At 42.3% G+C, this 15,384-nt stretch overlaps 1 protein-coding gene across 1 annotated transcript; it reads left to right on the plus strand.

Annotated features, from left to right (window-relative positions):
* Window positions 1-1,653: 1,653 nt before the first annotated feature.
* On the plus strand, window positions 1,654-2,628 carry LOC309446649 (2-oxoglutarate receptor 1-like; the record flags this gene model as incomplete). The annotated part of the gene is made up of 1 exon (XM_082066557.1): window positions 1,654-2,628. One exon carries the CDS (start codon window positions 1,654-1,656, stop codon window positions 2,626-2,628), a length of 975 nt encoding a protein of 324 aa, XP_081922683.1.
* Between the last annotated feature and the right edge of the window lie 12,756 nt (window positions 2,629-15,384).

Genomic DNA, 15,384 nt, shown 5'->3' on the forward strand with positions numbered 1-15,384 from the left:
CTAACATTAATGTTGAAAAGCATTAACATTTTAACTAAATTATGGGAAGACTGTTCAAATTTTTCTCAGAAGCTCTCCTGAGTAATGAAGTGATACCCATATTTCTGACTGGTTATGATCAAATAATTCCTATTGTGTCCTAGCTTTAATGACTGGCTTTGTCAGAGAAAATTTGTCATGTTCTGCCAGTTTTTGGGATAATTCAGAAACATCTATCCAGGCAACATGCTAAATGCTATCAACTGAGTCACATCAAAAACTAATTCTATACACAGGTTTTCCACACACTTCCATCTTATTTTTTTTAATCTTTTTAATGCAATGACTTCATCCTGGATGTTCAATGTAACATTGATTTACTTTAAAGACTGTGTTTATGGGAAAAGAGAGGAATTTGGGCTTGGTAGTACCCTGTCTAGCACTTTATGAAGTCACTTTAAAATATTTTCTCAGATGGACTAGGTTAGGATCTGGAGGAGTGGTGCTCACCTGAGATGCTGAAGACCCACATTGGCATGCCTCTTGCCTCACTTGAGACATCTAAAGGTTAGACATCCAGGTCCGAACTAGTCACCTTGGGCTGCCTTTGTCATTAATGGAAAGAAATAGGTATGCCAGAAGAGTAAGCCGTTTATCTTATAAACCTCTCTTCTAGGAAGACACATTATGTTCTGGAGGAACCTACATCTCTCCCTTGGTGATAAAGAGGGGCTTAAGATAACTGACTCCAGTTTAAACAACTAACTTTTTTGATATCTGAAGTTACACAAAATTATTTTCATTCTTGGTTACCATTCTTTCAGGTTAAAATGCTACCAAGAAAGGTTGTCTTGGATTCACTGTGGAGAGATACAAATTGGCCATGGCACACAAGAAACCTTTTCAGAGACAAGTTTGTTTAGTTCAAATTCACACAAAAGGGGAAGGAAGATCAGTGCCTTCACTCAGTATCTGTGCTTTCCACCTTTCCTCTGTGCTTCGAGAAACAGTCTTTAATAATTTAATTCAGTTTTAAGCCACTATGAAGGTTGATTAAAAAAATAAGCTTTCATACAAGTTTTATACTTGGATGACTCAAAGGGAATAAGAGAATACTAAGGGAACAAGCTATGATTGTCAGGTTATGGGAGCTTCAGATCCTGAGGTCTTTATCTAAGTCTAACATCTTTTGGTTTTCATGAAACCAGAACAGCATCTCTGGTTTCATGAGCACAAACCACTTATTAGCTCAGATTAATGAAGAGAAAATATGGGTACAGTTCTACTTTATAAAGAGCTAAGACTAATTCACAGAAATCTAAGCTCAAACTCTCTCCAGCTCTCTAAGTGTGTGCTTCTGACTTCTGATGGGTTGCAGATAAGCAGTAATTGTCTTCTTCAGTGTGGGAGGTTAAACAAAGCAAGAGTAAAATTAATCATTATCAAAATTAAACATAAAAGAGGGAGAAGGTTGAAATGTGAGCATTTGAGTAGGGTTGTCTAGGTTAGAGCTGGGTACGTTTGCAAATCCCTGTTCCCTCCCTCTACTATGCTTTGTCAAATATATAACTTTTGCTCCAGCAACAAAATATTTAAGTGAATGCATTTGTCCCAGCAAATCAATTAAAACTAAACATCTGATTTTTGTAAAGCTTTAGGAAGATTTCTGCAAACATGGCATCTGAACACACCAACAATTTTACTGCTCTGCCAGGCCATGCAGACCCTTTGACAAGCTGCAAGGATGAAGATTTCTTACAAGTGAAATTCTATCTCTGTGTCATTTATGGCCTAATCTTCCTGGTGTGCTTCCCAGGGAACATTGCGACAATTTCTGTTTACTTTTTCAAGATGAGGCCCTGGAAAAGCAGCACCATCTTTATGTTAAACGTGGCTATTACTGACTTATTATATATAGCCACACTTCCTTTCTTTATACACTACTCTGTTAATGGAAATAACTGGGTATTTGGAGACTTAATGTGCAAATTTATTCACTTTTGTTTCTACTTCAACATGTACAGTGGTATTATCTTCCTCAGCTCCTTCAGCATCTTCCGCTTTTTTGTAGTTGTCTATCCAATTAAATGCCTTTGTGTTCAAAACCGGAGATGGGCAGTGGTGACTTGCATAGTAATTTGGATTATTTCCCTGGTGGCCATCACTCCCTTGTGCATCTTGGTTGCCACGAGGGATACACAGAATAGGACGATCTGCCCAGACCTGGCTACTGCTGAGGACCTTGACACTAGTCGGTTGTATAACTGGCTGCTGACCACATTTGCCTTCTTCTTGCCCATGCTGACGGTCACTTTTTGCTACGTGTTCATTATTTACGCCTTGTCTACTGGGCCCCAGACGCAGGCTTCCTACAAACAAAAGGCCCGCAGACTCGCCATCGTCCTGTTGGTGGTCTTCTATGTGTGCTTCCTCCCCTTGCACATCTTTCGAGAGCTTCAGCTGGATCTGCGAGTACGACCAGTCAGCTGCCAATTGAAGAACAAGATCCTTCTTATGTTTACTATAGCTAAACCTTTAGCAGCATTAAATACTTTTGGAAATTTACTGCTCTATGTAGTGACGGGAGACAACTTCCAGCAGGCAATCCTCTCACTCCTCAAGTTTCAGAGAAACAAGAGCCTGAAGTAGAAGAGATTGATGCTATCAAAGAGTTATGGAAGAAGGGTCCAAACCCACCTTCAATCAACCAGGCACAACCTCCCTGCCATCAGAGTACTCAGGTTAACCCTGTCAATGCCAAAGAACGGTTAATCTGTTCTGTGTTTTGGAGCTATAAATTGATCATCAGAAGAGAAAACCTGTAATTTAAAACAAAAAGCTTTAAATAAAATGCTAAAAAAGTAAACATGGAACTTCTCAGAAATTTCTCTGTATTTGCTTCCAGGATCCTTGATACCTCTTTTGGAGAATGGCCAGTAGTTCCAGAAAAAGAAATAGTTGCTTGTTAGTGAGAGATACAGATTCATTGTGGGAATAATTTAATTTAATTTTAGTAACTTAGAAGTTAAGTGCCTAGTCTAAGCTAGGTGCCTGCCTTTGACTTGTTTCCGAAGCAATGGAGGGGGATAAGAGCCTCCATAGGGCAATTTATCACACCTGTCTTAGGCCTGGAGGAGGTTCATCTCACCTCCCTGGAGACACTGACAGAGCAGGTGTACGCATATCAGCTAATCACCTTGTCCTTCCTTTATAATTTCCCATCCTAGTGGAGAGAAATAAGCAGGTTTAGAGTGTGATTCACCTAATTATTCTTGATGCCTACATTTGGACAAGATGAATCATGACCTAGAAGTGCCTGTTTCTCTCCATTGGTTATAAAGGTAAGTAGATCAGACACAGACCCAAATGTTCATTCCTACATCTACACAGCTGAGGCCCAGCTCTAGCACAGAGTGGGATGGATCACCCTCCAGAGGGGGCCAAAAGGGGAGCTTACACAATAAAACCCTGTTCAGTGCTTTCAGTGATCACCTGAATATTAATGATGCAATAATACAAGACTGCTCCTATAAAGGTTTTCCACACTACTAACTGGGATTTCTGGACTAATTTTAGTCCAGAGGTGAGAAGTGAATGGATGCATAAAAGTGCCAGATCAATAGATTCATAGAATGGTTTGGATCGGAAGGGACCTTTAAAGGTCCTTTAGTCCAAACCCTCTGCAATGAGCAGGGACATCTTCAACTAGATCAGGTTGCTCAAAGCCTGGTCCAGCCTGGCCTCGAATGTCTCCAGGGATGGGACATCTACAACATTTCCAGGCAACCTTATCCAGTGTTTCACCATGCTCACTGTAAAAAGTTTCTTCCATATATCTAGTCTCAATCTGCCCTCTTTTAGTTTGAAACCATTAACCCTTGTCCTGTTGCAACAGGCCCTGCTAAAAAGTCTGTCCACATCTTTCTTACAGGCCCCTTGTAAGTACTGAAAGGCCACAATAATGTCTCCCTGCAGCCTTCTCTTCTCCAGGCTGAACAACCCCAACTCTCTCAGCCTGTCCTCACAGCAGAGCTGTTCCACCCTCTGATCATTTCTGTGGCCTCCTCTGGCCCCTCTCCAACAGGTCCATGTCTTTCCTGTGCTGAGGGCTCCAGAGCTGGACACAGGACTCCAGGTGGGGTCTCACCAGAGTGAAGCAGAGCGGCAGAATCACCTCCCTCGACCTGCTGGCCACGCTCATTTTGATGCGGCCCAGGATACAACTGGCCTTCTGAGCTGTAAGAGCACATTGCCGGCTCATCCACCCATACCCCCAAGTCCTTCTCCATAACCCAAAGACAATACAAAGTCATTTTTGTCCCTTTCTTTACTCAGTGAAGCAGGTCACACACATACAACTAAGTGTGATCTGCACATACCTTACCTTATTTAATCCTTAACTGCTTGGTCACACCAGGTAGGGAACAGCCTTAGGCACATCTGATAGGCAATAAGGATTGTCTCACAGGAAAAAAAAATAGACTTACGGTAAAATGTGAACCAAATACTTGCAGATACCATCTCCAGAGGTCCCAGGACCAGCTGAGGTACCCCATTAGCAACATACTCTTCAGAGCCCAAAAGTATGACCACAGAGTTAATCCTCCAATACGTTTTTATAACAGCCTTATTTCATGTTTCATTACTTTTGCTCTCCGCTCCAAAACGTCCATTAATCAATGGTGACACATGCTGCCGCAAGGCTATCATGTGATCCTTCTCCTTACACAATCCCTCTATGTCTTCAAGTGATCACCAGACCAAGAACATCAGACCACCATTCCCATTAAGCACACGCGTGAGTCACTGGCAGGTAATCTGTGACTCCTCTGTGGCATGGGGAGCCCATTCACTGCCTCTCTTGGGGCTGGCCTGGGGAGAACAAGAGGAAACAGCAAGAAACAGGCATGTCAAGGGAGTGAGAGGAGATAAGAAACCATCCCTGGCACAGGAAGAAGCGAGATGGTCAAAGCAAGAACAGCGTTTGTTTGGGATAGGGTTGAAGATGGGCTGTGAAGGAAAAATTCTGGCAGAAAGCCATTTTCCTGCAGAAAGAGCCCTTTGATTTTAATCCACCCCTAGATATTAATCAAGGTAACTTTTAAAACTTCTGCACAGTGCAGCATGATCTCCCTTGTGACCACCATCCATCCTCAAATTGTGGGTGACCTCTTTAGGTGGAGAGGGAAGCTCACCTAATGCAGGCCTGGAGAACTGTTACATAAGATGAACATTCCAAAGATGTATAGAAAATACCTCCCACCCCACATTGGTTTTGCCAGTCTCCTTCTCTACCACACTTACAGTGCTGCTCAGAACCTCTTGCTCCTGAGACACTAGAGGCAGCTGACCCACTGTGAGAAGGCAGTGTGGTACACGGCATCTTAGCTGTTTTTGTTTGTGGGGTGTTGTGGGTTTTGTTTGTTTGCCTGTTTTTGTTTTGTTTTTTTTTTTTCAGTTTAGGGTATCCTATCAACAAATCACCAAACTGGTGGGGGTTTTTGTTTTGTTTTGGGGTTTTTTTGAGCAAACCCAGGCTGATACATTATCTTTTAAGCCTCTATTACATATAGACACAAGAGTTCTGGTAACTTCAGTTGAGTCCTACCCTAACATCTACATCATAGAGTCTAGTTTTTCTGGTGTTTGATACAGAAAAGGAACTGCCTCTGTTTTTGCAACAATATAGGAGCAGTTTTTGCTTTCAACTATAAAAGAGGTTCTGCATTAGTTCCCTTTCAGCTCTACTAGATATTTTCTGGATAAACTACTCAGCACACTCATCTGTTCTTACATTCAGTCTATGTATTCTTTTTAAAATATAAGATGCCTGGAACATCTTCAGTATAGCATCACTGCCTGGAATGATCTGTGATGATATCATCCTGAGTTGGCAAGAGGGTGAACCAGATCTTGGTCTCTCAGATTTTTGTACAAACTGTGAAGAACAAACATATAAGCTACTTTATTAGGAATGGTACATTTACAATTACAATAGAAGTCATTAAAAAGAGAGAAAAAGAGATCTATACAAGAGTCCTGCCTGCTCCCCTGTCCCCCTGATCAATTCTGGCTTCCAGCTCTCATACTGTTCCATGGAGCAATAACCTACTCTCTTTGCATGTCCTCTGTGCATATGTACTCGCATTTTTCTCCTGCCTTCAACTCCTACTGCTCTTCTGCATTTCTACCATGTTGATCGCTGTGAGGCCATAACTGTTGGCAGGTTCATCCCTAACTTGGCATCCTATGGGGTGACATTAGCCAACCAAAGGCAGTAATCAAGGTTGTTGGGGAGTTGACAGCATTCAGTCAGCTCTCCCTTCATCCCACTACAATTCATCGTCAGCTGAACTAGGGGAAAAAGGGTGAAGAATATAAAAAGGTTATCAAGAAAGTGCTACCAGCTGATATGACAGTCAGGTCCAACAGCAGAACATGATCCTTGTATTTTAAGATTTACATCACCACAGATATGGAGGACAGTTCACTCATATTCATATTTCAGTAACTTTTTATTTGGCATTTCTAAGAGATTCTTTTTAGCTTTAATTTTAAATGTTCTTGTAATTTTTTCAGAACTGCTGCAATGCAAAGGCTTGATATTCCTTCCAACAACCTCTAATACGTTTGCCTTAAGGAGAAAGAAACTAATCATGTTTAAGGTGTAAAAGACAGGCTTTTACACTCAATTCGCTATGGGGCAGGGCATGAATCCTTAAATAAGTATCATACTATGACCATTTACTGCTTATGTTTGTAATCTTCTCACAAGACTAGAGCATTATGAGATCCACATAGAAGCCACAGAGACATAAAGTCAAAATATGGGTTCTACTGTTCTCAGAAAAGGCCCAGATCTATACTTCTAACCTCAGCACCTGCTGAGGAGCAGGAGATATGTGTCCACATACATGGCACAGCTGTGGAGAAAGAAGGCACTGCACACAAAGACTTTGTACCGCAACCCACAAAACCAAGTCAGCTGGTTACATTTGGTTTAGAAGTGTAACCACACGAGAATGGACATACAAAATGCTTGTTGGCCTTGCAGCAGTGGTGGAGGAGAAGCAGCTTCTGCCAGTTTATCAACTGTGTCCATTTCCAAGGAATAAACCCGAGACTCGGTTAAATATACTATTATTTAAGTACTGTATTTAAAAGCCATGACTGTCAATAGCCCATCTTTCTGTATATGTACAAATCCAATGCAAATAGCCACCTAGAATATCCCCACATATTCATCAGCAGATTTCCACTGTATAAAACCACCTACCAAAACACTAACCTCAGTGGCTGCTCGTGGGTTTGCATATGCAAACCTCGAGGAACGGAGACAAGGGTGACTTAACTTGCAAGAAAGCACACGCATCAGGCTGAGAGCATGAAACAGGGGTCAGGCATCAGCCACAAATTATGTGGAAATTGTGAATCTGTTACATAAAGCCTTTCCAAACTACTGTGACCTCTTGGGCCAGCATCACAGAGATGGTGGAAACATCAAAATAAATCATGGTTTTGTACAGCAGAAGGAAGTGAGGGTGTTAGGGGTGTCTGCATTTTACCCAAATCCACCAATGGAGGGACAGTGGAAAATCACACCAGTTTGCAGCTTTTATTCTCATTACTGTGTGCCACAACCATGACAGAAAGTATTGTTCCTACTGCTCTTCAAAAGTAACTTGAGCAGGCATAACTCTCTGTCCTGATCACTTGGGCAATTCCTCACCAGAGATACAGAAACATGGGAGCAGCAGAAAAAGCCAAACAGCCGCATTTGTACCACTGTGTTTCTCCCCTGCTACTCACAGCAGGGCTGAACTGAGTAGATCAGCAGCAGTGGTCTGGCTCATCCCCAAACCATCAGAGCTGACTGTATATACAAATGCAGAGGTAGAAAACTTCTGCAAGAGTCACCAGTGCAAACCAAACCTCCTACTTCTGAGCAAACACAGCTGCCTGATTTTCAGGCTGGTTCTGGCATCTTGGCTCCAGAGAGAGCTGGGGGCTCGGGGTTGTTCTGTTGCCCCACTTTTCCTGTCACCTCCTTCAAAGCGACCTCCCTCCATCCCTGCCCAGCTATGTTGAAGATGAGGGCCTGGACTTTAGGCATGGAGATACTGATGTCTTGGGAGAGTGTTGTGGAGGCTGACACACAGAGGTGTGTCACGTTGAGGATGTGCCAGAGCTTAACAACCCTTGGGGGTTCACAGGTGAGAGTGATGTCCCCTTGATCACAGACATAGGGCTTCAAGATCTTCCCTTCCTTTTATGTGTGATGGAGAAACAAGCCTGTAGAAGGGAAAGATTTTATTTCACCCTTCTGCCTCAAAAAGAAGGGCAACAACAGCAAAAATTTTTCATTACCTGAGTCTCAGATGTGATTCCTAGAAAGTGTGCATGCGGAATGCCAGGGCTGAATTATGCTACGGGAGGGCTTCTCTGGGAGGGGACAATATTGCTGTGCAGCGCTCCTGAGCTCGTGGAGGTCCTGGCACCCACCAGCACAAGGGGTAGGGACAACCTGGCCGTGAGTTCAGTATAAAGCTGCGTTGAAGCTGCTGATTTACCAATAAATCAGTGCTGGGAAAGTACAAATGTTTGTTCTGGTCCTGGAGCTGATTGACCCTCTCATTGAACCAGAGAGAGTCACTTTATCTCCCTCTAATTATTTCACCTGACACATTTTATCCTCTTAGAATTACAAGCTGTTTGGGGCAGATGTCTTAGTAAGTATTTGCTTATCAGGACCTGAATCCAAAATGGGCCCTCCTGGCATTATGAAAATTCTACCAAGAGCTTCAGCTGTAAAAAATGTAAATGACATAGCTACTTGCCATTTGTGCATATAGAGACATACAAACACACATATGCAGATGCACATGCACAGGGAAGCAGCAACTAATGCAAAAATATAACTCTTTAAAAACAACAGTGTTATGTTGTGTTTAAGCCCTTTCCTTTGGATGTGAATATACATTTCACTTGTTCCTTTTCTCTCCTGTAGAATAAAAATAATGTGACAGTGGGGAGAGAAGTTGGCTGAAGAGAAATCATTTTTCAGTACAAAAAAGCAACTGCCATGAAAGCAGTTGCAGCAATGAGCAAAATCTTCTGAAGCAGTTTTCAAAAGTTTGTGGTGACACAGTGGCTTAAATAAAGATATTTTTTCAGATATAATTTTCTGCTACATATAAATTAATAAAGTTTGACTATTGCTTCAAAGACTGGTGTCTCAGTATGCTGTTTTATTTATATTTAATATCTGTAGCACCTGGCTATTTAGGTTTTTGGTTGGTTGGTTGGTTGGTTTTTTTGCGCCATGAAAACAAGCTGTATTTGCCTGCATGATAAATGATAATGTTCTGTACTAAAATGGATTTGGATGTGTATTCAGGGGTAGGCTATTCAACTCTGGGGTATTTGCTTGTGTAAATTTGGATGTAAATTTTGCTGTTAAGGTGTTGATATTTCAAGACAATTGCATGGCTCGTTTCTGAACTGCAAAATTGAGGGTCTCACCATCCGAAGGTTTCAAGCTTATTTACATTCTTAGAATAAAAGGACCATTCTCATCTGACCTGTTTTAAATATATATCCTACACTGCCTTGAGCTGTATCACCCTCTTAAGATGACTATTTTTGCCACACTTACTATAAAGGAACTGACTTTTTTCTCCTCTGAAAAAAAATAAAATTGTCTCTTTGTCACCCCTTTTTGTTTATTTTTTTTCTAAGCGGTCATTCTGGGTAGAATTTCCTCAGCTAACTTCAGCTAACATATAGGCCTAGCTCTGAGATAGCTGTCTAGGGTGTTTTTATAGTTGGCAAGGAGGAATGAGAGCTTGGAGAGTCCAATTAATTCCCTCTAACGTGGTTCAGGTGAATTGTGCATTAAAAGGGCCTGCACAGGCAGTGAGCAGTGTCCACACTTCTGGCTTCAGCACCCAGGCTTTGGTGTGATGGACCTGGTCCCCTGTGTCTCATCTGTAGGTTGATTGTTATTCCTATATGAAAAGTTTGGCAAGAAAGAAGTAGTAGGTTTTGATTTTATGACAGCTTTTTTCAAGTGTATCTCCAGGGCATTTTAGTGAATTTTTACGGTGTCCACTGAATCATCATTATCTTCAAGTAATGTAGCTTAAGAAATGTGGATTATATTCATGTGCCTTGCTAAATGAGAGGCTACCGTTATGCAGAGAAGTAGAATACAAAATGTACTGTATGTCTGCTCTATATGTAGTCTCTATATATTGAGAGAAAATTGGAACTGTGAAGAAATAAAAATAAGTGTAAAAACCTTTAAGCACAAGACCCAGCTCAAATACGTGGTACATGAGAGTTGGGGTCCCCCAGGCTCTGTCTCTGTCCCCCATCCCCAGTCCTCAGGGAGCATCCCACCCTCTCTGCATGCACCCTTGGGGGAAAACACCCCATTTGAGGGGTTGACTCACTTGTGCAAGCCAGGTACTGATGGGACCCCACTGCGTGGGGGAGTGCAGGTGAGGCCAAGGGAGGGGGCTGGCTACTGTGCAAATTTGTGCGAGGACTTGGCTTTGTGCAAAGAGTATAGAACCATAGAATCATAGGATAGTTTGGGTTGGAAGGGGCCTTCAAAAGCCATTTAGTCCGACACCCCTGCAGTGAGCAGGGACATCTTCAACTAGATCAGGTTGCTCAGAGCCCCGTCCAGCCTGGACTGGAATGTCTCCAGGGATGGGGCATCTACCACCTCTTTGGGCAACCTGGGACAGTGTTTCACCACCCTCAAATTTCTTCCTCATGTCTAGCCTGAATCTCCCCTCCTTTAGTTTAAAGCCATTATCCCTTGTCCTATTACAACAAGCCCTGCTAAAAAGTCTGTCCCCATCTTTCTTACAGGCCCCTTTTAAGTACTGAAAGGCTGCAATAAGGTCTCCCTGAAGCTTTCTCTTCTCCAGGTTGAAAAACCCCAACTCTCTCAGCCTGTCCTCACAGCAGAGCTGTTCCATCCTCTGATCATTACCGTGGCCTCCTCTGGCCCCTCTCCAACAGGCCCATGTCTTTCCTGTGCTGAGGGCTCCAGAGCTGGATGCTGCAGGACTCCAAGTGGGGTCTCACCAGAGCAGAGTAGAGGGGCAGAATCACCTCCCTCGACCTGCTGGCCACACTCATTTTGTTGCAGCCCAAGATTGGCCTCCTGTGCTGCAAGTGCACATTGCCAATTCATGTCCAAAGTAGCAAGAAGGGAACTGGGAAGGATGACAACAACCCTTTCTAGTACTAAAAAGAAAGAGCCTATTGAATTACAAGAAAACAAAAATGAAATTAAAAACAACTGAGCTTACAGGATCCAAAAAAGGTATGAAAAGTTATAAGCAAAAAATAAATAAAAGAAACAGGCAGGGAGACATCACAGAGGAAGAAGATAAATACTCTGGTGTGTCAACATAGGTGCAGGTACACACAGAGTTGAGAGCTGGAGAAGCTGTTGAGAGGGGTTGCTTATGCCCGAGTCCTGTTAGTGCACATTTGAAGAGTCACTGCTCTGTATCTCTCCAAACTTTCTGAGTTTGCTGGAGAACTTTTCTGAATAGCTGTTAGAGGAGCTTGTTAAAAAAGGATTTTTCATTAGACCTCTTTAATTTGCCATAGCTCTGAGATGGAACATGCTGTGACTGATGTCCTAAATGCAGTATTAAAAAAATATTATGGAAATTCAGAAGTACAATTTACAGGACATTCCTTCCTGTAATGTAACCAAACTATTAAATTTCTTCATGAAACTTCTGAAGAACGTAATTTACAGCAGGGAAATTGAGGGAATGCCAAGTGCCTGAGAAATATAGGTGACAGGGAGATTAAAATGAGTGGCAGCCCGCAGGACGACAGCTGCTGGAGAGATATCTTCACCACCTGTGGAACCTGCTCCTGAACTGACAAGCATTAATGCTCATTCCTAATATTTAGTAATCTCTAAACTACATGTGTAGCTAAAAAGTGACACAGCTTGGAACACCTCCAGGGATGGGGCATCCACAGCTTCTCTGAGTAGCCTGTTCCAGTGTATTATACATACAGGGAAGCTGAGCTGAAGGTGACTACATCACCCTCAAAACATACTGAAAAGACCTTGGGCTCCCTCTGGTGAAACCAAGGGCACTTCAGCCTGAGTATCTCTTGCAAACAGGCATAGCTCACAGTCCATGCAGGGGTACAGGGTCTGCAGTGTCACTCTGCCATTCCCACCTGCTATGACACCCACCAGCCAGCTACCGATCAGCCTCTTCAGCTCTCCTTCCAAAAGTCATGCACCAGGAACCTATTCTTCTTCCCTGGAGCCCTTTGTTTTCAGGTTTACCTTCACTGTTCTCTTGCATACCCATGTGATCCCTTTAACTTCTATTTCAAGATGAAGATTTACTTATTATTCAGCTTTCATTCCTGAGGCAGTGGCCATTTGTCATGAAGTACGTATATTTATAAATATTACCACGTGGTTCTCACCCCCACTTTTCTGGTAGAGGGTTTTCTGACACAGATTGATGATGCTGGGGCAGACTGGGTCCACCACTGCCAGCTCTTGCTGTACCACTGAGACAGCGTATTTAAGTATAACTACTGACTTGGTGGCAAGATCAATGGAAAAATGACCAAAGCAGTGACAAATACCAATCCAGGACAGGACCCAGCTAGTGCCAACCTCTTCTTTCACCCTTTTAAAAAGCTTGACTGGGACTTGTTCCTCGTGCATGCTTTGCAAGCACCAGGGGCACAGGTTATCAGAACATGTGCTTCTTAGGCATGTGCAAAATACCACGCCAGAAGTACCCCTTGAAGCAGGAGAGTTTATTTACCTTATTCCAGGCAGATAAATGTTTTGTTAAATCTGGGTGCAGCTGTCACAGGACAATTACTGTACATATCTTCTATCCATGACTATTATTTGAATAAGCACCTGCATCTGCCCCAAAATTGCACATCAGTCACATAGATGTGTCATCAAGAGATAAACGACTGCTATCTTCAAACTCATGATTCATGTGCTACCCTAGAAAACCAAATACTAAGTTTAATTAGCTCCTGGGCTAATTGCTTGATTTTATTAAAAAGGTACTAATGAGCCACCAGCAGAAGACAAAGTCAACAGCAGACCCATTGCCTGGACATGCAGCCTCTATCCAGCACAACATCAGAGAACCACAGTCAGGTTTAGTTACACTTACTGCAACAAGGAGATCAGATGGTTCTTCCTTTGGTAAGAAATTGCATTTGGGGGCTGACCAAAAGGGTCACAATAAACACATTAGAACAAATTGCTATTGGGTTCATTGGCATAGACTCAAACAGTCAGGTAAATATGAGTGAACAGAACAATACTGACCAAACAAGAAAATCTGTAGTCTAAACAGAGGCTGAAACTACACTGATGTAAGTATGGAAGAGAGCTCATATTTAAACCTGGTTTTAGTTCCACCGTCAGTGAGATTTATTTAATTGCTTTACAGAATTGGGATTTAGGTAATTACCACCATGTATATTACATAGATAAGAATTTAAACATGGATCTTTTTCAGCCAGTAATGTTTTTCAGATTGATAATTCTGATAAACAATACTAAATAATGACTAAACAATAAAGACAGTACATTTATTGAATGCTTTTACATATCAACTCAAACAGGACCTAAGAGTTGTCAGGGCTTAGGGAGCCTGAACATTTAAGTAGTCCAAAGAAAAAAGGAGGCCAGAATCAAATCTGCATAAGATCTTAGTATACTGAAAGAACTAACATTTATCATATTTATCCGGTTTTGTTGTTGTTATTGGTGGTGGTTTGGGCTTGTTTGTTTGTTTTTTGTTTGGCTGGGGTGTTTGTTTGTGGTTGTTTTTTTTTTTTTATAATTAGTTGTAATTTTAGTTGGTATTTCAGTGCTCTGCAAACTCACAAAATCGGGTTGTGTTCACTGTAGCTTTTTTGAGGTTTTGGGGCACCTCTGGTGACAGCTAAGGATTTTCTCCCATCTGACCTGAATCTTTGGGCTGAAACATGAGCTGTGGCTTTCTCTGTAGTGACTAGAAGGCAACCCTCTACAACCCATCAAAATTCACCTGATTCCAGGAGCTGGGACTGAGAAGCAACCAACTAACCTCCAGTTCCAGGGATCCCCTCCCAAGCCTAGAGGGAGTATTCTGCACTTGTGTCAGTGCAGAGGTAATGGATGTTGTCTATATTTGACAATATCAGAGCAAGACACCACACCAATGGGCTGCAGAAAAGCAGAAAACATCCTCCAGTAGTGCTGTGAAATAACCTGGCCCTAAGATAAAATCACCACCTATGCAATGCTTGAAATAAGCTGCCATTTACAGACCTAATTATCAAACAGCTCCTATAGGGCTTGCAGAGACATTGCCAGCAGAGATGTGCAAAGCCTCAGAGCAAGACAGGGAGCATAATAGTTCTCAGTGGTGTATTTCTTGCAGTCTGTAACACATCAACAGATAAGGAGAGTCAAGGAATTCACGTATCCACTGCAAAACCCAGTCTCACTCCTAGCTTGTTTTACTGGGAGCACTTCTTGTCAAGTAATAAACACCTCTCTAATTAAAGACTGTGGCCCCAGTCCTGAGCTGCACCCTGTGCACCCCAACAGTAATGAGGGCTGCGAAGTTCAACTTGCACATGCAGTCACCAGGTTGGTGTTTATTTGCCACATAATGCATAGTCGGACAACCTGTGCATCTGTATGAAAACCCTAATATTTAAAACAGAAAAGTCAGTTCAAGATCCCTTTCAAAAGCAGGCAGGACAGCAAAGAAAAGCAGAGAAAAAAAGCAAAGCCACTGTGTGCCACACTGTGTCCATGAAGCCCTGAACCTGCACAGTGCTGGAGCATTTTTATCCCATGGGATGTTCAGCTACAGACTGGTCTCTGCCAATTGTGAACAGTCGTTACCTCTCAGCAGTTCAGGCCTGGGGAAATTATTTTTCTGGCATCTAATCCAGAGACTTTAGCAGAAGGTGCAGTCCTTGTCTGAAAGATGGGGAATATCCTCGAGAAATTACTGAAATAATTAAGAAGCAAACAATAAAATATCTTCTGCTCCTTCTGCCAGTCTGTTCCTCACTATCATTCCCATCCTCTCCTCGTGCTCTTCCTTCTCATGTCACAAATACTTCGAGCATTTATTTAGCCCAAAAACTGGAGAATTGGAGCATAACAACATGAACAGGAACACCACTATTTTTCTGGTCAGTAATTCAGTTTCTTGGATTGTCAGGATAATTGTGTGGCCTTGAAGAGTATTCATCCACTTGGGAATTGTATTACAACCTCATAAAACAGCACAGTGCTCCTATTGTCACCTAAATAAAGCTGCCATCATTCTGGAACAAATAGGTGGAAGTAGTCAGTCACGCAGT

The sequence above is a fragment of the Streptopelia decaocto genome (assembly GCF_964273445.1).
Source record: "Streptopelia decaocto genome assembly, chromosome: 1".
NCBI lineage: Eukaryota > Metazoa > Chordata > Aves > Columbiformes > Columbidae > Streptopelia > Streptopelia decaocto.